The sequence below is a fragment of the Triturus cristatus genome, chromosome 4_1 (assembly GCF_964204655.1).
Source record: "Triturus cristatus chromosome 4_1, aTriCri1.1, whole genome shotgun sequence".
NCBI classification, from domain to species: Eukaryota; Metazoa; Chordata; class Amphibia; order Caudata; family Salamandridae; genus Triturus; species Triturus cristatus.
The window spans coordinates 517516040-517539299 of NC_140585.1; the positions used below are offsets into that span (position 1 = coordinate 517516040).

Consider the following 23260-nt stretch of genomic DNA (forward strand, 5'->3'; position numbering starts at 1 on the left):
CATACACAGATACCCTTCACTTTTGTTAACATATTTTTAGGTAGTGTATCTTCGGCATGGAGTCTTATCCAAATACTTTTCATATTGTAGATCTACTTCTTGCGGTTGCCTTTCAACAGATTACTAGGGCACGGAAAAACACCAATAACATCTCTTATCAAGCCTGGTGGTATGGAGTCTGTTACAACCACACGTTAGATAGAGCATATGTCCATCCCATATCCCTTGCTATAAAACAAGAATGTTTATGGTCACCTATTACTCATTTTCTAGATGCTTCTGCAAATGTAACACAAACCCACAATCCTCATATTGAAGAAGTTCCTAACCAGCCATGAACTGTTTTTATTGTTACTTATTTTTGCTTGTTTAATTTCTATGCTTCTTAATTATGTATTTGCGCAGTTATTCATATTTATATAAGTGGTTCTCCCAATGGTAATATTTTATAAGTCACATTTCCCTTCAATTTCCTTCCTTCCCCTTCCTCATTTTCCCCACTTTCTGTATTTATTGTACTATGTCATATTACTTTCAATAAACTTCCTTTTCAACTAAAAAAGGTCTTCAGATATTCAAGTTTTCATCACTGGTTTAACAGTGTGGGTTTGCTAGGGTCAGGTTACTGAAATGAATGAAGAAGAGGTCTGACAAATCCAATTTGAAAGGGTTAGAGATTTAACTGTCATTGTTATCAAAATCAGGTCAAGGACAGAGCCATCACTGTGGATATCAAAAGTACAATATGGCAGTCGGCTGTGTCCAGTATGAAAGATTTGAGAAGTGTGTAGGTGTCTGCATCTTTCTAAAACGAATTGTTGAAATCTCCCCAGAAAATTTAATCACAAGAAAGGGTGAGTTAATCAGTGTTATAATCAAGGAAACAGCAATAAAATTCGTATTGCTTCCAGCTGGGTAGCGTAAGATGTTCAGGTTCCGTGGCCTGATGAAGTGTTTTAATCAGTATACATTTAAGTGATTCCTTTAGCCGGGTGAACTAACGTGTCCGATGCTAACTGATGGCTGACAATGGCATAGAAATATTCCCATGGCCTGTTCCTAAATGTGATTGGCACTTTCTTTAAGCAATTGTCGAAAAGGGTAAACTCAAATGAACCAATGACTGACAGAGACTGACCCAAAGCCCCTGACATTGACCCTTTTAGGCAGCTAAAGATGTCTGTAGTCAAACCAAAGACGCACTGTACATGAGGGTGAACAAACCCTTCACCTTTTAACCCTCGGTGTGGAAGAACACCAGAACGTGACAAGGCAAGGGCTTCTTGCATGAATAGCAATCACTTTTACAACTGTTCAGCATCCCAAATAGGGCAATTAATGTAATAGGGCATTTACAACAGCAAAGGTCTGGTGTAAACGACTAGGTAAAAGGAGCAGGCCCTGGTGCGTGCTCCAGTGGATCTCCTCACAGTACCTTTCATCTTACGGATACCAGGTCACCATCTTCAATGTTCTGCAAGGGAAGGGGTGGTGTATACGCCAAAGGAAAGTACCAAGAACAGTGTGATCTGGCACTCTGCATGCCCATCTAAAGTAAGGCATGCGCTTCTGCCTCACCTGCACAGTGATGGAGTGCTCTCACGCACAACGCAGAAGCACTAAACTTATTGGGCACTCGGTTCACGACTCACCCACACTTAAGGCTACTACTGTCCCACAACTGTCTACAACAAAGGGAAGAGTGGAGGCCTGATCTAGGTGTTCCCAGTTGAGTTGCAAGGATGAATGAAGGTGCACATGGTGGCTCATAAAAGGCTAGCAGTGGCCATTTAATAAGAGAGGATAAAAGACTTGCTGTACCTTGGATTTTTGTTCAGGTTTGCCCAAATACGAAGCTTCCCATTTTCGCCTTTGATGACGTGCTGCATATTTCCAGTCTCAATATCTGCCAGAGATGAGGCATGCTGCAAAAAAGATATAAGCGCTCAGAGTTAGATACAAAATGCATCTATTTTTATATGAAGTGAGTGTGAAAGAGAATTTAATTGTTTACTTTTGTTTATGGGGCAATTCATATTTATTTAAAATAAATTCCGATAACCAATAGCTATCAGTATACTTATTCCACAAATTATTCGTGGGTCTTTCACTGATTAAGTACTATGAACCATTGGTGAGACAATTAATTGGAAACAATGGTAACAAACGGTTTTACACTCGGGTTGCCTTGTTTTATTACCCTTTGCCCACTGTTTTGCACACTCAATTAACCACCATTTACTAGATGGCAGTAATTGCATGTGCAACAACCATTATCAAAGCCAATAGGCCGCAGCAATTCATGAGCTATTGGCGTTGTCCATGTCAATGCCGCTTAGCTATGTGGTATGGAGTGAAATGGAAGTATGTGGTGTGGATTGGAATTATGTGGGTTGGACTGGAATGCTTTGTTGTGGAAACGTGAGGTGTTGACTGGAGTTATGTGTAGTAGAATTGTGTGGCATTGTGTGCAGTTGAACTATGTGGTTAGTAATTATGTGGTATAGAGGGTACAGGATTTTTGTGCAAAGGGATTGTATGTTTTGGAGTGTAATAAAATGGAGTGGTATTGTGTGCCATGGAGTGGCATGTAGTGGAGTGGAATTATGTGGTGTGATGTTGAATTTTGTGGCATGATGTGGAATTCTGTGTTGTGGATTGAATATACATGATGTGTAGTGGAATTGTGTTGTGGAGTGGAATTATATTGTTTGGTGTGGAATTATGTGGTGTAGAATGGAATTGTGTGGAGCTGAATTAGGTGGCATGCCACTGTATGGCGTTGAGTGAAATTATGCTGAGTGGAATTAGGTGGCAGGGTGTGGAGTGCATTCATGTGGATTGTTATGTGGCACAGATTGGATTTATGTGGGGTGTATTTATGTGGTATTGAGTAGAGTGTAATAAGGTGGAGTTGAATTATGTGGTGTTGATTGGTATTAAATAGTGTGTAAATATGTTGCGTGGTGTGGAATTGTGTAGACACAAAAATCAACAGGGGGAATGGATCACTTGTAACCACGTTACCAGGGTTTGCTAGTCAGTGGTGCCTTCATTAAAAACCCTCATACACATACGTAGTTGGAAATGGAAGGCGGTATATCTTGATTCTCCGCCTAATCGTGACGTGACAGCATCATCATCGGGTTTTATTTGGTATGCTCACCTCCACTCGGAGGTTAACCACTGGTATTGTAGTAGTGTCCAGAGACCAAAAATTGTTCTTAAGAATAAGTGCTCGCAGTGAAGTGAAATTAAAATTCTTTAAACTTCCTCATTTGTGTGTAATTATTTATTAGTGGATCTGAGTTCAAAGAAATTAAAATAGTGAGCGTGCGTTTTTAGACCGCGTTACTAGATCTTACGTACTACAAAAAGTCCATATGTGAGGTCACATATGGACTTTTTGTAGTGCGTAAGGCACCACTGACTAGCAAACCCTGGTAACGTGGTTACAAGTGATCCATTCCCCCTGTTGATTTTTTTATCATATTTGGAAGCTGAATGGATCATCACTTCTCTTCTCTCTCCCTCCCCCCCATATGATTCAAACGTGGAATTGTGTAGAACTGAATTGTGTGATGTGGAATTGTGTGGCATGGTGTGGAGTGGAATTATGTGGAGCCTAATTATGTGGCATGGTGTGGTATAATGTGATGTGGAATTATGTGACATGTTGCGATGTTGATCTTTGTGGAGTGTAAATATGTGTTTTGGAGTTGAATTGATGTATGTGGAATTTAAATATGTGGCGTGAAGAGTAATTATGTAGTCTGGATTTGAATTATGTGTAGTGGAATTATCTGGAGTTTAATTTTGCTGTGTGGAGTGTAATTATGTTGTTTGAAGTGGAGTGGAACCATGTTGCACGTAGTGGTATTACGTGGAGTGTAATTATGTGGCATAGAGCAGAGTGGTAATATGTGGTGTCAAATTTATTGGATTTTGATATGTGACATGAAGTGGAAGTGTGTGTAGTTGAATTGTGTGGCGTGGAATTAAGAGATATTTACTTGTGTTGTATGTAGTGGAAGTATGTGGTGTGGATTTGTGTCTTTCGAAGTGCAAACTGTTCTAGGAGCAAGGGCCCACAGGCTTCCAATGAACAAAGGATATGTGCTGTATAACTGACTTCAGAGGGTTTTCTTTTAAAAACCAAAACCTTAAACTGACCAATTTAAACTATTCTTCAGTCGAGAGGAATTAATTTGAACATAGGCCTGTTTGTTATGGCATCACACGCAGAGGGCTTATAACGAAGGCAATCGAGCAACACATGCACTCATTTCGGGGAAGGAATGCATGCAATTCAAAATGAGAATCGCTTCAGTTGCACTTCGGGGTGACTCAAACTTGAGCAAAAGTGTTTTTATCCCCAAGTTTTCCTAAATTGTTAGGAGACATTTGTTTATGTGCAAATTAATAATTTCAGCTCTTTATGATAGCTTAGAGAGTCCCATAAAGGGGGATGAACAATGGCGTACTGAGCTCTAGCTGCGAAACAGGGGGAGACAAATGGAGAGCCCTGCTGTTGGGGACAATGTTAGGAGGAATTCCATGCTTGATAGGAGAGAGAAAACATCGATTTCTTTTGCCACAGATTGTGCAGGCTGCCGACATAAATGTTGCCAGTAGAGGGTAGGCTTGCTATGTGAAACTGGAAACCAAGTGGGCACACGCACCCTGGTCTACTCAGTCGCATAAATCATAAAGTGTTAAGTAAAGGCCACGTGTGGCACAATCACACACGACCTCCCTTTCTCTAAAAAATTAAAAACATTTGCAGCTCCTGACTGCCTGACTCACGGTATGTGATGGACGGGCAAATAACATGGTGTTAGTTCACGTACACGGATAAGGAAAGGGTTTCATGGCCTGTTTGTTTGAGTGGCATTGCGCCGCGCTGGGAGCTCTCATCGCTCAAGACTGCCGGCAGATACACATTCATATAGCCGTCATAATTTTACAGATACTGAGAACAATATGGCTGATAGCGTTCATCCGCAAAAATGACTATAGCCTGTCTCTGCACAAGCTAGCATCTGTGGCTTGATAGCTTATGTAATAAGCAATGACGAACGGAGGTGGCACGCAGCAATAAGGGAGGGGGTCGGTGGGAGTGCTGAAGCAGCGAAGCAGTCTCACTTTGAAGGCAGAGAAAGAAAAGTAAACAGGCAGCTATGGAGAACAGCGTCTGAAATGTGACCTCGGTCTTTGAATGCACAGCAAATGTGCCAAACTAAGAACAAGATTTGCAGGCCTGTTTACAGAATGGAAGGGGAGCTCGGAGTGATTGAGTACACGTCGATTGCGCAAAGTGCTCTTGAACAAAGAAATAAAGTAGTTCCTAAAACAGTTCCTTAAATGGGAGCGGTGGATGGATAGTAGTGATTGGTCCATGATCTGGGCGGAGTGGCTAAACACAGGAAGAGGCACGGCAAAAGCAGGCAAATGTGAAGCCTACGGTTGGCTGAAGCCCACAAAATATATAAAAATGTCTTTTTAAGACAGCACATGCGTTCTTCAGCAGAGACCTAAAAATGGGAGAAAGTGCAACTTGTGCTTAGCTACTAAATGGAGTTAGTGCTAAAATACGTGCAAATATGATTTGCACCTATTTATTTGCACTTATTCTGGATCAAATTCTCTTGCAGTGGCCACAATATTTTATGCACCTACATATGAATGTTTTTTTTCCTTCAAAATTCCTACAGTTGGGTAAACTGTCAAGGCAACAAGAGCAGAGTCGGAGGCCACATCTTCGTATCTGAGGAAGGACTTCTGGTCTAAAGAATTGCGACTGATAAAGGTTAAGTTCAGAGCTCAAGAGCCAAATGGGCAAAATCATTTGCATTCCCAAATTCTGTTATTCACTAAATCAAAAGGTTTGCAACCATAAATGTACTTTTAAAGTGTACAAAAGCACTTTCGCATTTTGCAAAAGCCTTTCCAAATCGCAAAAAGAGTTATGTGACTCATTCTGAATCGCATTGAGGAAGGGGAGCAGTGAAGTGGGTGTTCCTTCCTGTTTATGATTCACAATGAGATTTTATTGATAGTTTGGGACCACAAGTGCGGTCTGCAACCATTGAACAGTGTTCCACATTACAGAAGAGGAGGTCATTGATTCTCAAAAGGAAGCTGTCCCGATACATAACTTCCCTTTTGGGAGCTGTGTATGGCAGCCTCGGGGTGGTCGCTCTGCAACGGGACATTTTTCAACACAACTTAATAGTACATAGGTCTGATCGCAAAATAAAAGAAGGTCGCAACAAGTAGTGTGCAATTTGCACCTACTATTTGTCATCTGCCTTTGCCATATCTCTTAAATTAGGTTTAGTTACAACGTGTTAAAGTGTAAGCTAGTGTCCAGCACAACATCAAGTGCATGAGCTAAAGAGAATGTATGACTTGTAACTGAGTAGGAGACCGCAGTGCTCCTTTTTCAGTCAAAGGTAGGTAAACCAAAATAGGTCATGCTATGTTTCTTTAACTACCGCTCCGACTGTAAGTACTCTTTTCACTTATTGTATATGCATTTTACCAAAATTATGCATGCTCATTGCTTAATTTGAACAGGCGGGGATCACCGGCACTCAATTTTGGGGACCGGCACTTATTTATCCTTATCAGACTTCGACAAAGAACAGAGAGGGAGAAATAGATAAGGGGGAAAAAAGGAGTAGGAGAAAACCAGTTACAACGAAAGAAAGGAGGCCGGAAAAACGAGAAACAATGAGTTAAAGGGCAGGAGTGTCTGCTAGTGGATGAAGAGGCATGTGGTGGAATGAAGGCGGTACTGGAATTCGACAGCGACGCCACTGGCACTCATCTTTGACAAATGAAGCACAGTATGATTGTTGTACTAGTTGAGAGAAGTCCTTATAGGATAGAATGTAATAAATTATGTTTTCATCCAGAAACCGTGTGCATCCACTGTAGGTTTTATTTGCTCCGATTGTGATTAAGGTCTGCCACTAGTGTGGAAACTGGAAAGAGCTCAGCGGAACAGAGAAATGGAGGCGGGGAACAAATTCGCCTAGTGATTTCGCGATAACCAATAAGGAAGAAGTCTGAAAATTATTAAGTAATTCCATCTGGATGTGAAAGATGGGCTTGGCAACAATAGAGAGTGTAGTTCCAGGCTCATGACAGTCAGGGCCATCCATGTTCAGGCACAGGTTTCGAAGCCTACACATATGTAAGTTAGTTCCCAAGTGGCACTTAGACCCCCATCACAAGTTTTGATTTGTCACAAGGAAATCAGCTGAAATTTCTGTGTGAAAACCCAGGGGGAAATATGAGAGAATCAAGGTGGAAATGATAGTAATCCCCCATCACCAGGATTATCTGAACTCCCGGTAATGGTAATTCCGGGTTGGAGAAATAACGTGGACTTTAACAGGCCACTTGTAATGAGGGTATTAGTTGTTCCCTCTCTCTCTCTTCAGAGGAGATTAGCAAATATGGCTAGTTCTCTGTTTACAGTAGAACAGTTTGTACGGAGGTACTCTAGTAGGTGTGTGAACCGCTAAATAGAAGCAGGATCTATCTCCAAATGGTCAGTGAAGTCTGTAGTTCCAGTAGCAGTGAGACCTTTAACCAATGTGCCTCTAGTTTAACAGGACATGCATCTTGGGAACTACGAAGACCCGAGTCACAAGAAAATGCCTTTTTTCTTCTAGATGCCTGCTGCAGTAGCTCCCTTATTACCCTCATGCTGCTGCATTTCCACTTCCGAATTTTGTGAACCTGCAACCGGGGAATCTTGGATGTTCCTGGTAAAATTCCTTTTCACAGATCTCTGGGAGGACTTCAGTAAAGTTGAGAGAAATGGCTTACCTTTCCTCTAGCCAATGTCTGAGAAGCATCAGCTTTCTCTGGCACATGTAGTACACGGTTGGCATCCAAATCTGCATGTGGAACTCTTCTAAATAGGAAACATCCATTACAACGCAGGCCTTTACAACACAGTCAGTACAAGGCAGGATCTATTGGATGAGTTACTTACCTTCAGTAACGATGTATCTGGTAGAGACACAGTCTAGCCGCAGATTCCTTAACTTAGAATATCCCCAGGCGTCAGACATGATCCAGAAAACTTTCCGCAGCAGCACCTCTGCGCGCAGGGGGGCGGCGCTGCATGGCTCCACCCTGACGTCGTCCACGGACGTGACGTCAGCGGAGCCATATATGCCCCTCCCGGCGCGCTGACGTCAGTTTTCTTTGGAGAAACCTTTCCGCGCCACAACGCGGAGCCAGCACCAAAAACTGTGAGAATATGGGAACAGTGTGAGAAAAAGAGGTAAAAGCAAAAGAAGTCGAATGGTGAAAAACAGCACCATAAAGGACAGTGCCAGGCACTGTATATTGAAAACTAGAGAAGGGAAAGAGCAGAGCACCGCTCTGAAAAGCAACCAAGCAAAAGCGAAGGCTAAACCTCCCCCGGAGGTAGAAGAAGATGTGAAAAAACATCATGGCAGACGACAGAGTCTGCAATCACAAGATATAACCGTGAAGGACTACAAGTCCGGAACCCATGAGCAAAAACAATCCACCACAAGAGGGCTCCAGAAAGGGACGTCGTATCCCTAGTGAGAGGCCTATAGACAGAGGCCGAGCCAATAGACTTAAAACCAATGGGCCGCAGGGGAGGTAAGAGACCCCAAGGCGATGGAGAAGGGGATAGTGGGGGTAGGGAAACATGAGTAGATTCCACACTGGACAACCCAGGGCATAGGGATGTAAAAGGATACATGACACATGAGCATACCGCCCAGTCACAAGAATGGCAAGAGTAGCACAAGCCAAACAGAATGAAGCATTCCGGGTAGGAGTGAAGTGAAAGATGTCACCCCGCAGAAGGACAAGGGAGGGAGGCGAATGCAGGAAGCCCAACCTGAAAAGGTCCTTGCAGAACGGGGAGGACGGTTGGGCGTTAAGGAATCTGCGGCTAGACTGTGTCTCTACTAGATACATCGTTACCGAAGGTAAGTAACTCGTCCATCTGATAGTGACATCTAGCCACAGATTCCTTAACTTAGAATAGATACCAAAGACATGCTCATAGAGGAGGCGGGTCTGCGACTGAACCCCACAAAGTTTCTGAGAGAACTTAGTCGTCAGCAAGGTGACGAAACACAGTGGGGACTGCAAGCCAGCGCAGCCACACCAGACCACAAAGCTCTGAAAAGAGCAGAAAACAATGGGAGGCAAAGGCACCACAAGCCGTCAAAGAACAGCTCGAAAACCCCCGTATGTATACCGGGTTGAGAGAAAGAAAGCATAAAGCTTGAAATATCAGTGCGGAAGAGAAAGTTCATGGTCTCGTAAAGAAGAGGACTGAGCCAAGGGTCCGATGGATCCGCAGGACCTGATGTGTCGACTGAAGTAAAACCCAGAGAGATGACAAACTGGAATGACAGAGTCAGCGCATACCGGTCCAGTATGCACAAGAGTGGAAAAAGCACTGTCGAACCCGCACCAGGCAAGATACGTGGGGCAGCATTGGCAGGATGCTGACCCATGGCCAGAAAGTGCCGGTAGTACCAGAAACACAAGACACTCCAGCATGCAGTCGCTCCTTCACAAGACATGTGAGAGGGCTGACGGCAACAATCAGAAGCACCCAAAACAGGACTACAGTAAGAATGATAGTCATGTGGAAGACAGGAACACACATAAGCATACCGTGTGGATGGAAGAACCACACAAAGTATAAAAAAAAAACGTGTAGGGTAGCGTGAGCAGCCCAGATGTGAAGGATACGTTAGCAGGTAGGCAACTGGTAACAAGCATTGGCATAGCCAATAGGTCTCGCCTTTGGGACCTTATAAGTGTTTAGCCATGCAACAGTTAATGTTACTGCACCAAGGATATTGTGCTGGATAACTAAACACTTAAACGGTCCCAAAGGCGAGACCTATTGGCTATGCCAATGCTTGTTAGCATTTGAGTGTGATTATAGAGGTATGGGCGAAACCGTTTAGGGCCGTTCCGTCCAGAATTTGATGGCCTGTGGTGTTGGAAGCACTGCTAGATAACAAGGGTATAAGAAGTTGGGAATGGGCACAAGTGAAGGATATGACATGAAATTCCAAATGTCAAAATCATAAAATGTGTGATTTAAGATATGGATGTCGTTTAAGAACAAATGTGTTATTTTCTTGAAAGTTAAAAACAACCAATAATTGCATTGTAAATAGAGACACAAGTTTTCCATTTTTACTATAAATGCTTCCCTCTCTTTATTTTAAAAATCACAAAGAAGTAGAGGTTGAGGGTCTGATTTGCAAAGGGACTTACGTGTATTAAAGGTACAAGTGTGGAGTCTCTGCACTCTGGGCAGCCTCTCTGTCCAGCGCACTGCAGTGAGTGCAGTGCGGAGATTCTGCCATGAGTGAAGAGACACGTAACTTTATTGCATATTAGTCCCTTTGTGATTTGAGCCCTAAGCCTTCATTTAAGGGTCTCACCATATGTTCAATCATGTCTGCTAGATCAAACGTTATGCATATAATCAGAAGCCCTAGTATTAAAACATGCCATCTTGTAATGTGCCATACATTGTCATTACCTTTTCTGTTTGCGAAAGGCACCAGTTATCGAAAGTAGTAAAATAAACTTTTACTAAACTCACCTTGGTGAAACTGAAACGATTGCTGCTGCTTATTGAGGAGCATAAGGGCTGGTACCCAGCTAATGCCCTGTGCGCTCATTGAGAAAAGGAGAGGCAGAACGATCTAAGAGTATGAGCATAGACAAGAACAGAGGAGAGGATAGGATAGAGGAATGAAGGGTCCCGAACACAGGAGAGGGTTGAGTAGTCGGTTACAGGACAGGCAGTCAGTGCGAAGGGAAACGCAGGGGAAACTGTTGGATGAAAGAGGCAAAGATTTGATGAAGGGAGGACGAAATGGTTACAGGGGGGTTACAGGGTGGATTAGCTACTTTCATAAGAGGAAACGTTTGTTAGGAGGATGTTGTGTTAAATCGTAATAATGTAACTGCGCAGGGTTGAGGCGAGTGAGGACTTGAGCACTGTGGACTAATTATAGTGTTAATCTTGGAGCAGATGTAGCAGGGTGAAGTCATGAGCAGGTAAGGATGAACAATAGAATACTGATAATTGAAGATGATGGAGAGAGTAAAGAGCTAAAGGTTTGCACAGAGCGCTTGTGGATGGTGAGGTAATGAGGTCCTGGAAATAGATAGATTTGACAACTTCTAGATCATTATGCAGTGTATGAAGAGCTTGCTTATTAACCAAGAAGTTAGCAGTGAATATGTGCTTTCGCCATTTATGTACTGCTGCCCTCATTTACTGTTATGCGCTCTTATTTCAAGTGTAATTCATGGCTGAGGCCTATCTTTGGTACAAGGTGGATAATGAAGCAGTTGTAAGAGCTGTAGTGCAAGACTGAAGTGAGGTCTTTATGAAGATCACGTGGAAAGCAGTGACAGCAGTGGGGTCCTGTTTTCTACAGCAGATGGGTACATGAGAGAGCGATCTACAAGGAGGCGAACTGATTTGCATGTGAAATGTGTGATGTCAGATGGAGCGATGATGGGTTTCGATTTGGATAACGTGTTTGAAATTAGCATAAAATTGAGTGGCTTACCTTGCTTGTGGGTGGGATTAAGGAAGGTGTCATTTGAGGAGTGATCAGACAGAAGTGGAGACACTGCCGAAAGCATCAGTAAAATATTTTGGCAAGTTATGGTCACACCAGTGAAAGCAGAATCGTTTGGTGAAGGCAATAAATAGGTGTGTAGCATAATTTCCACCAGCTGTAACTGAAAGCCATTACTATATAGTTACAGAGACGAATGCGTTTCCAGATGTTTGGAATGAAAGAGGCTTATGGTGCGAGTCCTAATGAGAAAACATCTTGTCATCCATAATAAAACACTGACCAAGGAGAGTAAGATAACATAGGTATGCTTTACTAAGGTAATACCTAAAACAAAACAAATGTTAGATTGGTTTTGAAATAACAGTAAAATCATGAGTCTCAGTCTTAGGACCTGGAAGGCCAGTGCAATCAGGAGTGAAATACGGACAGTATTGGAGCATGCTAGTATAAACTATGTTCAGGATCCTTTGAGACACCTTTAAAAATACATTTTAATACAAGTAAAAGGGATAGCTCCTTTCCGCTCCTAAAGCGTCTTGTTTTTTAACGCAGAACAAAATGCTGTATGGTGCTCTGTAAAACACGTTAGCGCCACCTGGTGTATTTCATGCAATACGGCCCCAGAAATGTTCTGCCAAATGCAATGGATCTCCGTCACATAAACAAAGGCAATAAAAATCAAACATCAAAGCGGCGAAAGTGAAAGTAATCGAGAAGAGCATCAAAGGGCTGGGTGAGAAGGGAGGGGGGAATGCTAGGGTCAAAGCGGCTAAAGCGAAAGAAAGCTATAGAGAAGGGAGGGGGGAGTGGGAGCAGCTGTGCACATGCATGTGATCGTGCACTCAAGGTTTAGGCCAGCCAAAAGACTGTGGGTAGCACTTTGAAAATCCCACATACAAAATGTCTCTTCGAGCCTTTGGCTCAGCGAGACCTAAAAATGGCTATCTGGCAAGCTGGACACCCACATAAGAGCTCGTAGGATGAGCAGACCGGGGCGAAGACCATGGACACAGCAGGAAGGAACGTTGCCTGCGCAACTCTGCTGTGTGAAGAGCACAGAACAGATATAGATTAAGAAAATATACGTGTAAAAATGATGTTTTACCTGATAAAGGACTAGGGTACGCAAAAAGTACCAACAGTCATATGGAAGCAGAAGCGGACAGGACAATGTCCGTAGTTGCAAGCGACATCAGCCACCCACCCGGGAGGAGCCATGGTCCCCCGCTAGACAGATGAGGAGATGGAGCAAAACACGATAGTGAAAACAGTTAGGACCAACCTAATGGCCCAGGGACCCAAGAAGAGAGCACTCCCCTTGAGAGTGTTACAGCAGGAATCCAATGCAGAAGTGTGGAAAAAACCTGTGCAGAATGCAGCAGGAAAAAGAGGAAACTCCTGTTGGGGAAGTGGCCAGAAGTGGAGTGCATAAGGCAATGAACAGCATAGACATGAAGTATGAGAAACCATTACCCATCCCGAAGAGGGGAGGGTTGAACCAGCACCGCAGAAGTGGGAGAAAGAACATAAACACCCATGATAGCAAATCATACCAGGGTGCACTCTCAGTACATGCAACACGAAGAAGCGTGCCGCACAGCGGCTTTGTCCTGGCGCTAAACAAAGGTAGGGCGTCAGCGGTGGAGCACTGTGCCTGGACGGAACCGAACAAAGGCCCCAAGGGACAGTGGCCGGCGAAAAGACGAGCAGCCAACCCGGACAAAGAGCAGCACAGTGATGCTGAAGAACGCCCCAGTTAAAGGCAAGCGAGGCAGAAGCATCACGGTAAGGAACCCATACCGATGCCTGGAAGTACTACAGACAACCGTAGATCACAACCTTAAATGAAAGTGCAATACAGCGCCGCCAAAATGAGGGATGCATGCAGTAGAAATAGAAGACATAGTGATCCATAGAAGATCCCCTGTTAAGAATACTCCACAGGAGCATACCAAGCCTTCCTTTTAGGAAGGCAGCTACACAACAGCCATCAATTACCCCACATAGGGCACATTGGGTAAATCTAAACCCCGGCAAGGAGGCCTTTTCTGGAGCAAAGCTCACAGACAGAGGACTGCAAAGAAGGTAGAACCAGCTGACCAGCTGCACCAACCAAGGCAAACACGGCGGAACATCCGCCCAGACCATCTGGGTATTACGTCATTAACCCAGGGTCCCAAACAAGGAAGGCAACGCTGCCTATCAAGGAAAGCAACATAAAGTCACACCATGTGTGACAAGACAGGCCACAAAGTCAAGAATGCCTGGCCGCAAGGGCCAGCGAATCACGGGAGACCAGACATGAGGCGGGAGACCACTGAATCAGCGTGACAAACAAAAAGGTCCACACCATTGAATGGCAGATCCCGCAGAGCGTCCCGAACGTTGTCAGGAAAACGACTATTGTGCAGTCATGCATGGCAGGGCAAAGCCACCGACTGGGACATCGCTCTACTAACAGAGTCGGTAGCGTTCAGGGCCGATCGAATGGAATATTGTGCCAATCCCCGGCCATCAAGAAGAAGACTTTGTAAGTCAGCATGGGGCCCTTCTGGGAAAGAAGGAAGAAGGAGCTCAACCAAGTCCGAAAGGGCAAAGGAAGCACGTGCGAACACGCAAGACGTGTTTAAAGCACGGATGCCTGCACTGGCGGAGGCAAAAATATTGCGTCCACATGTCTCCAGCCACCGAGACTCCCTAGTGAGAGGGAGCAACGGTAGAGCGAAATAATGCTGCAAGGCGAAAGCCACCTGGACAACCAGACCCTGAGCTCTAGCGTGAAGCAACAAGCAGATCGGATCGTCTGGCACCGGGTGATGCCAGCGAGCAATGGCTCTATCCACAGGGACACCAGAGGAGGGCCGTACCCAGGTATCAAGCATGATATCAAACAAAGACCCACCAAGGGGCAGCAAAGGCTCCACGTCCACAGGCTCCATGTGGAGGAGATCCAATAAAAGATCAGTGGGAAGGGAAATCCCAGGGGGCTGCAAGCGGAGAATATCCGCAGCCCTACGAATAGCCCTCGCGAAGGCCTCACTAGCCTCTGTCGCCATCCTGGGAGGCTACAACAAACCGTCGGTCGGGGACGGTTGAAGGCTAACTCGTCCACTAGAGAATAAAGATGGAACAGCCTGGGGTTGATCCAAAGGCCAAGGAACACTAGGCACCTGCACCAAGGCGCTCTGAAACGACCCTGGGCATGGAGAGCCCAAAGGGAGCTCATCCTCCTTAATACAGGAGCCGTCGGCACTGCTTTGCCTCGACATCAAGAGCCTCTAGAGGGGACTCGATCCGGGCGCCGATGGACGGCGACTCAACCTCTACCTGTGGGGAGGAAGGAGAACGACAGGGTGTCGAACTCGGTGCAGCGGCCGACGTAAGCGCAGAAACCGCACGGAGCTATGCGTTGACAGGACGGCGGGCTGGACAGATGACTGGGATGCCCCTCCGGGCCGTGTCCCGTCGACGTCGTATCAACTCCGGAGCCGGAGTCGATGCACACAGCCGGTGCCAAGGACGAATCCGCCGGCGAAGACCAGACATGAGTGCCTTCCTTCTCTGTGAGACCCGTAGGCGCACCAGGGAGAGGAGGTAACCCAAAGAAGGAGTGGAGAGCCTTAGAATAGGCCTCCATTTGGGTCCTTGTCGCTGCGACACCGGGAAGTGTGGGTATGGGGGAGACGACTGCTGGGCGCCTGTGTCTGGCAGGGACCGAGAGCAGCAGGCCCCAGCATCTCGCTTATGGGAGGATGACCTCCACGACTTACGCTTGTGCTTACCCGTCTCCAAACGACGTAAGCGGGAACGACCCCGTGAGCGTGCCCAATCCTGAGAGGGAGATTGGCGGCATGAAGGCACAGGACCGGACATGTGGGCGGCCAGCAGCTTCATACGATGCTCCCTAAGGGACTTAGGTTTCATCTGTTGACAGGCGTCGCACTCTTCGGAGTCGTGGTGCACCCCCAGGCACCACATACATATCGCATTTGGATCCGTGACAGACATCTGTCGCTTGCAGGTCTCACATTCCTTAAAGCCCGAAGGCATCGCACACTGTTCTGTGACACCGAAGACGTCGAAAAGGCCCGAAAAACAGGCCAAGGATCCACTGGTTTTCCAGGATCCGCGTTGGGACGCGGAAAAGAAGAAAACTGGCGTCAGCGCACCGGAACGGGCATATATGGCTCCGCTGACATCACGTCCGTGGACAACGTCAGGGTGGACCCATAGTGCGCCACCCCCCAGCGCGCAAAGGTGCTGCTGCGGAAAGTTTTCCGGATCCAGTCTGACGCCTGGGGATATTCTAAGTTAAGGAATCTGCGGCTAGATGTCTCTATCAGATACAATGCATGCCATTACAACACATGAAATTATAAAGCATATCCGTCAATGACCAGCACCTTCCCTGAGGTAAGCACCTGGCAGAGTTAGAATAATAATTTTTGTTGTAATGGCGTATGTGTTGTAATGGCTTGCATTGTAATGGGTGCTGCGCTGTATTGACCTCATTGTAAAGGCATGCGTTGTAATAGTTTGTATTGTGATGTCATACATTACTTCTAAATTGATGAGGGCTTAAAAAACACTTCTTTAATGCGCATAAGGCAATCTGACAGCACTATTCATAAAACTGCCTACTACATTTTTAACTGTTTCTGTCCTATGTTCCCATAGAGGTTTTTAAAAAAAAATTTTTGAAGAGCCGACATCCAGAACTGTAACATGCAAGCTGGCGATTTTGAGAGAAGGAATGCTCTTGGATGCAGTGTTCCTCTTGGATAAACTGAGATCTCTTTTCAATCGAGCTGCAGGTTCACTCTCTTCCTCCAACTCGAGTAGCCAGACAGAATACTTTTTTCATTTCAGGACTGGCTGCGGTTGGAGGCATGGGCGAAAATAAGGCTTGGGAGGCCTATCTGATTTGCTAATGATGGCTTTAGCACGAAACTCAATTAAATATGAAGCCAAAGTAAAGTTATAGAGGATGTCTTCTTGATGGGGGCTTTGAGGAAGGTCTGGTAAGGCAAGTTGGATTTCTCGTAATGGCTTCTTTGTGTTATTCATTGTTCCAGTTTCAGCTGGATGATGCCACTGGCGCCCTCGGGCGAGAGAATAATTCCTGGTAAGTATTCTAAGAAAATATTTCCTCAATTCTTCCTGATTGATCTGTTTTTTTTTGGGTGTACCATTTAGTCCCCTGCTACCTCCTCCTATCGTCCTGTGTATTGAAGTAAAAGAATCCTGTCACAACTAGACACTCGGGTACTCTTATCTATAATGCCCTTAGTCTTAGAGTTGTCATTTTAGCACTGCTAGCTACCTCATTCCAAACTGGTTCCATCGTGACTCACCCACCATATATAGCAAGGCTTCTCACCTGTAAAGGTCTCAAGGAGCTGAGGGGGTGGAGGGGGGCTGCTGATCAGTCTGGGCACAGGGGTTAAATCGAACAGCCAGGTCTTGAAATCCTTCCTGAATTGGGTTAGCGACGGGGATTGCCTGATCTCCAGTATCCTCTGCCCTCTAACAGTGGTGACATCCTTCCACCTGTGACATATGCCATTTTTATTTTTCTCCATCAAATATCATAAGAGGAACTGTGAAGTGCTTTAAGTTTCACTTACATATCTTTATTGAAATTGGTCTGTAAACATGAACTTCAATTAAGTAGCTCCATAGATTTGACACAGTAATTGTAGCAATGTCACTTGATCATCTTAATAGAAATCGGACAGATTCATGTAATTTACCTGAAGTATAGCCTCAGTTGCTTTGTTGTATTTTATATAACTAACAGATTGCAGCTCCCGAATTGTGCGCTTGTAACGTGCCACATCGGTAGGCAAAAGCTCGTGCTGGGGGGTCTCCGATAAGAGGGACTCCAGTTTCTCGATAAGCTGAAAGACATATAGATGGATGCTCAGACATCTGGTATATAAATCTAATCAAACCTTATATATGACTGTTCACCTTCAGTATGCTTAAGGAGGCTATACTCACCTTTAACAGCTCTGCTCCAGCTCTGTAGACCAAAAGCAAGGGGACCACTGTAGGCCCTTATGCCAAGGGCGAAGGATACTGGCCATATCGAGGCATGGTGCCAGACATTGAGTCTGCCCTGTGCACCATGGCGTCCAATTATCACCTCCAGTTGCTCTCTCAATGAAGCAAATGGCTGTCCATGCTGGCATGCATGACCCCAGCATTAACTGGCAATTACTCATAGAACGAGCTGCTGAAGGACAGAAGATGCCCCTCTACCAGTACCGGCTGCTACCGGACCCGGGTGGTTGGGGGGAGGGAGGACAAAAAAAGAAAACAAATAAAACACTTACCTGAAACAGCTGCCACCTCTCCTTTGACCTCCTTCCCTCTCTCTTTTTCCTCTCACTATTGTACTACAGAGTAATGACCCAACAGTATATTTAAATCCAGTTAATTGAAAATACTGGCGTTAGCTCAAGAAAAAGAAAAACTGAAAAAATGAAGGGCCTTAGAGTCATTTAATCAGGTCTCCATGATTCTTTTGCTTGAGTTGACAGGAATATATTGTGGTGCTTCTGCATGATAACACCTCGACCAAATGTTGTCATTTTCCATGATATTGGGATACTACCGATCTGCAGATGATTTAAATGATACATGACGGGTATTTTAAAGTAAGTGCAAGGGGAAGATGTTTAATATACTCATACAATTAATGATACTTAGTATTTTTTGGCTGCAAAAAATACATAGAACTCAATTTCCGTTTTTTAGACCTCTAAGTAGTTGCTATTTATCAGTTGGATAAGAAGCGCTCGCAGGAAATAGATAAGACATCAGTCCAACTGTAAGGAGAGAAAATCGATAAAATATAGAGTCTTGCTTTTTTATAGACAAGTAAGTTGTTCTTATACAGTTATATATTTTAATAATTGAGATACCATAATATTGTTAGACCCTTCATTTTTGGTGGTACAATATAGGGAGTCCAAGTATTTCCCGGAAGGTATTCCGGGTATTGATAGAATATCTTTCATAAATCGAGAGTACTGGCTCCATGTAGATTTTGAATTCCCCCAAAAAATGTTTTTAATTGTTGGATTTATTTATTTATTTAAACAAGTGAACATAGAGCTAGCTTTAGAAGTGATGTTTTAGAAGGAAAAGCCATTGTTTCAATTACTGATATGTCCTTTGTTTTGTTTTATAGTGATTGTATTTAAATGATTAAATAAATATCCTGAAGAAGGTGATGAAAATTTGTGTTTTCACAAAAGTGCTGCATCACAATCTTATGGTATAGATAACTGGAAGAAATCTGTTGAAGCATAACAGTTTTTTTCTTTTCTCAGTTTTTTAATATGTGAACTGTTTTCATTGACTTTCCTTTGTATTAAAATATGCTTTGAAAGGTAGCATAATCTATGTACTAGAGGAATTTTAATATTTATTCTGTGGATAAAATTGAAATTACTTGCACAAGCACTTCATGTAATCTGTCCCTGATATTGAATGTGATTGTGATATATATCCATATGTTTTTGCTACCCATTTTTAAATGTGGTGGAAAATTAAAGATTCACATATATATTTATATACATAAAAAAAAATTGTGATCAATGGCTTTTCAGGGTCTCGAATGATTAAGATTTAAAATGTATGTTCACTTGTTTTTAATTCCATTCATGGTTGCTATCAATTTATATTTATCGCGAAGAATTGTTTTTTTAGTTTTAAAATTTCTTAATCATAGGGGCTCTCTATTAACAGGTGGGTGCTGATTACTACTGGTCTTTATCATTACAGATGAAAAGGGAATCTTTTTTCGTTGTTTGCTTGTTCCTCACCAGGCTGTGTAATGCAGCCTAGAGAGGAAGATGCAAAGTGCGCATTCCGCAGTGAAAACCACTCATCTCCCTACTCCGCCAGCACCGCCCCCAAGAGCCACTGAAGTATATAGGAAAAATAAAATGATAATAACAATAGTTATTATCATTTTATTTTTCCTTTTGTTCAGTGGGGCGAGGCTCCTCTGCCTTAGAGGAAGAGCTGCCACTGTACTGCCCTCTACAATCCCTGTGTCTGCCAACCGCTCCGCTCCTTCAGTTTGACAACAGAGTGTGAGGCACGAGTTACTGAGGCTTACTCTTCCTGTGCCTGCTATCACTACAAGGCAATGGAACCATCTTTCCAAAGCAGAAGAGGTTCATGAAGAGTACTGTGGGCAATTGCTTCTCATATAGACCCATTTCCAAGTGGCAGCAAAGGGGTCTGCACATGGTTCCTCATAGAGCACACCATGGATAAGCCCCCAATCATGTTGCTTTAGCCCAACTCTTTCAGACCTTTCTAAGTTAAAGGACTTTGGAGTCCAGTTCCTTACCGGCAGGTGCTTCAACAGACTGACATGTTTACATTGCTTGGCTTTGCCTTGTGCTCTTTGCTAACAAGTGGCTGGTTCGGATGAGGGGCCAACTCGTTACTGCTCCTCTTCACACTCCCAATGCTGTCAAATGGAGACCTGCTCTAGTCAGCCTTTATCACACTTCGTGTCCTTAAATGAAAAGTCATGTGTGAGGTCTGCAGCTCTAATGTACGAAACAACGTTAGGGAAATAAATTAGGACTGCGGCCTTCCGCTAGCTCAATAGAAATATGGGCACAAAATGGGACAATTTTACTATAGGACTCATACTCCAATTCCAGCACCTCTGCTTCCATGACAGGCATTCATCGCACCGGCTACCATGGTAGGCGATGCTGCATGCCACACTACCAACTCTTGAAAGATACCGGACACAGCACTTGAGTAGCCTCAGAGTGCAGACAGTGGAGGAGAGGGACCAAACTATACAGCAATGGCGGCTTTTGAGGCCTTCGTTTCAATGGGGACAGCCTTAAATGAATTAATGTAGCATGCAAAAAAGACAACTACAGGCAGAGGACTGTAGTCATTCAAGGTTGACATTAAACTGTCTTCCTAAGCAGACGCCTTTGCCTCTTTGTGCCCAATGTAAATTCAGGTGCAAAATGCTGTCACTCAAAATTCCTGATAGCCAAATCATCGAACAGATATCGTGTGGGCTGGGGGCTTTTCGAAAAAAAGTGAATAGCAATGCCAACCAACCCAATACTTGAAGGGGAATGACTCATTGCCCAGCTCTCTTCTAACCACAGGCTGATCGCCAAAGCAATGGCATAGCTGAAGGGAATTACACTAAAGCCCCTTTATGAATGTATTAATATTATTCTTTGTGTATCTATTGCTTATTACAAGAAGGTGAGAACAGCTAAAGCTGTGTTCTGAGCCAGACCTAAAACTGGTTTGTAATACCCGTGACCAGTTCTAGTCCTGTAAATAACCAGAGTTGTTAGAAACAGGATGTTGTCAATCAGTGTGAAGACCTTAAACTTAACTTATTAAGAGTACTGTACTGAAAAAAACATCCAAAAACCGATGCACAATTTGTTTCAAATGGCAACTCCACAAGCCAGCAATTTATTAGAATTACGGAAGGCCTAAAATAATTACTTGAAGAATATCCAAATAAAAATAAATAATTACAAAATTAATCACAATTATTTAAGGAAAATGGTGTATGGTTAATTCGAGATTTTAGAGAGGGGGACTTTGCCAATATGATTCATGTAGCCTCTTTCTTTAAGGCTAGAAAATGTGTCTTTCATTATGACAGATCAGTGCCAGGGGTGAACTCTGAAAGGTGTGCATGCATACACCTGCCCAGATTGTACTGAGTGAGTCTATCTTTCTCTACAGTGGTCTGAAGAGTTCTCTATCCTAGAACATCTTTGAAAATGGGAAAACAGTGCACTTCACAGCCGTTTTTCATATATATGGGTTAAAATGCCATAGGCTCTATATGCGCACCTACAAAAAAGTTCCAATGCATTTTGTAGGTTGTGCATTTTTTAGCACAATTTCCCGAAATATTGTCTACAAACCTGTATGTAGCAATATACATAATGGAGCAAAAGCATAACAAATATAATGCATGGCGACAAAGTTTCTCCTCTTCACAGCCAAAACAGATCTATCCACTGCGGAAAACAGCCTTTACTCTGACGTTTTTACTATGTATAACATTTACCATACATTTTTAGGTCAAGCCTCGACAGTGCTTGTGCTTTCTGCAAGATCTGGTGTATCTCTTCAATGGGCTTTGGCACACCCACCGATTGCCATTGGTTGTTATCTGTGTCTTTTAAAAATGCCAGCTTGTTATTGGTGCATTAGTTTAAATGCCCTTCCTTTGTGTTCTTAGCTCCCTCCCTGGCGATTTCACTGAGAGAATGTTTTGTTTGGCCATCACACTGTTATAGAGTGTGATGGTCTCTTCTCTTTCCTGTCTGGCTACGATCCATTAGAAGCTCTTTCAACACATATCGAAATGCTCATGCTTTGCTAGTACAAGTGAATAGCACTGAAAAAAAACCTTTTACTAAGGTGCTGTAGACGGAAGGAAATGTATGTTTTCAAGGCTGTAGGATCTGTATTCATTGCTGTTCGATGCCTCATTTACCTGCACTCATAAAGTAATCATCACCTGAGGGACTCCGGAGGGAAAATGAGAAGTTTGGACTAATTTGGCTTATTGCCGGGTGTGGAATGTAGACACTTACAACTTCTTTTGTACACTATGTACCATCTCTAGCACAAGTTTAGTTTCTGCGGGTGAGTCGGTTTACTTAAATGATGTGTCGTTTGAACAGTTGGATACGCAAAAGTGTTCATCCTTTTTTTGACATCCTGTTTATCATGTTTAGTCAGGTGCAGAAGAGTCGGGTTCATGGACTAAATATATGGATTGTGTTTTTTTATATGCTTATCTTTTTTGAAGAGAACAAAATACAAGGGAACCCTACTCACGTGGAACCAGGGTACTTAAATTGTTAACAAAAACAATGGCTCCTGTGGACTAATGGCAACGTAATTTTGATATATTAATGCTCAATGGCAATAAAACGGGTTAATGTGATGTCAAAAGAAGAGAAAGCCCAACACACTAAAAATGTGTAATTCAACAGTTATTTATATAATGTTTGAAACAAAAATACACACAGGATATTGAAACGATAGTTTAACAGTAGTGAGTGGTGTCCCAGTGAAAAATGTGAACCTTAAAACAGTGGTGACATGGTGACATATGTACAAGGTTTCCTATGTATCATGATGACCGGTCTTCGAACCGAGCAGAGACACACGCTGTTCTGCCATGAAGCAGTCGAGGTGCAGGCCAACATAAAATTACGCTTGAGTAAGATATCTTCACTGGGTGCAAGTGATACCAATTTTCAGGGAGACGGAGCAGCCGCCCCTGGGGCCAAATTGTGCCATTGTGTTTCAGGATACAATTAGGAAGCCTGCACTTCCAGTACGCAGACACACCGTCTAGAGTACGCGCCAGGACTGCACATACCCTGTGCTTTCCTGATCTCTACCCATTTCGGATAATTCCATGTTGTGCCATTCAGAACTTTGCCAGCCTACTTCTACCCTTACATGGGCGCCCGGCTGGGTTCCATGTGAGTATTGATTCCTTCACTATACTCACGGGGACACACCCTTCACACAAGGCTGCGCATAGAGATCCTTCAGGTGTCCCTACACTCCTAGGT

The 23260-nt window shown here is 43.8% G+C and overlaps 1 protein-coding gene across 3 annotated transcripts in view; it reads right to left on the bottom strand.

The window, feature by feature from the left end:
* DNAI7 (dynein axonemal intermediate chain 7) overlaps positions 1-23260 on the bottom strand; it is a 543004-nt gene that overhangs the window by 369265 nt on the left and 150479 nt on the right. For all 3 annotated transcript variants that reach the window (XM_085652767.1, XM_085652765.1, XM_085652766.1), the window contains 2 exons: positions 17390-17536; positions 1822-1925 (listed from right to left, as the gene is read on the bottom strand). In XM_085652767.1, coding sequence (XP_085508893.1) covers positions 1822-1925; positions 17390-17536 — 251 coding nt within the window. The remainder of the gene's footprint in view (positions 1-1821; positions 1926-17389; positions 17537-23260) is intronic.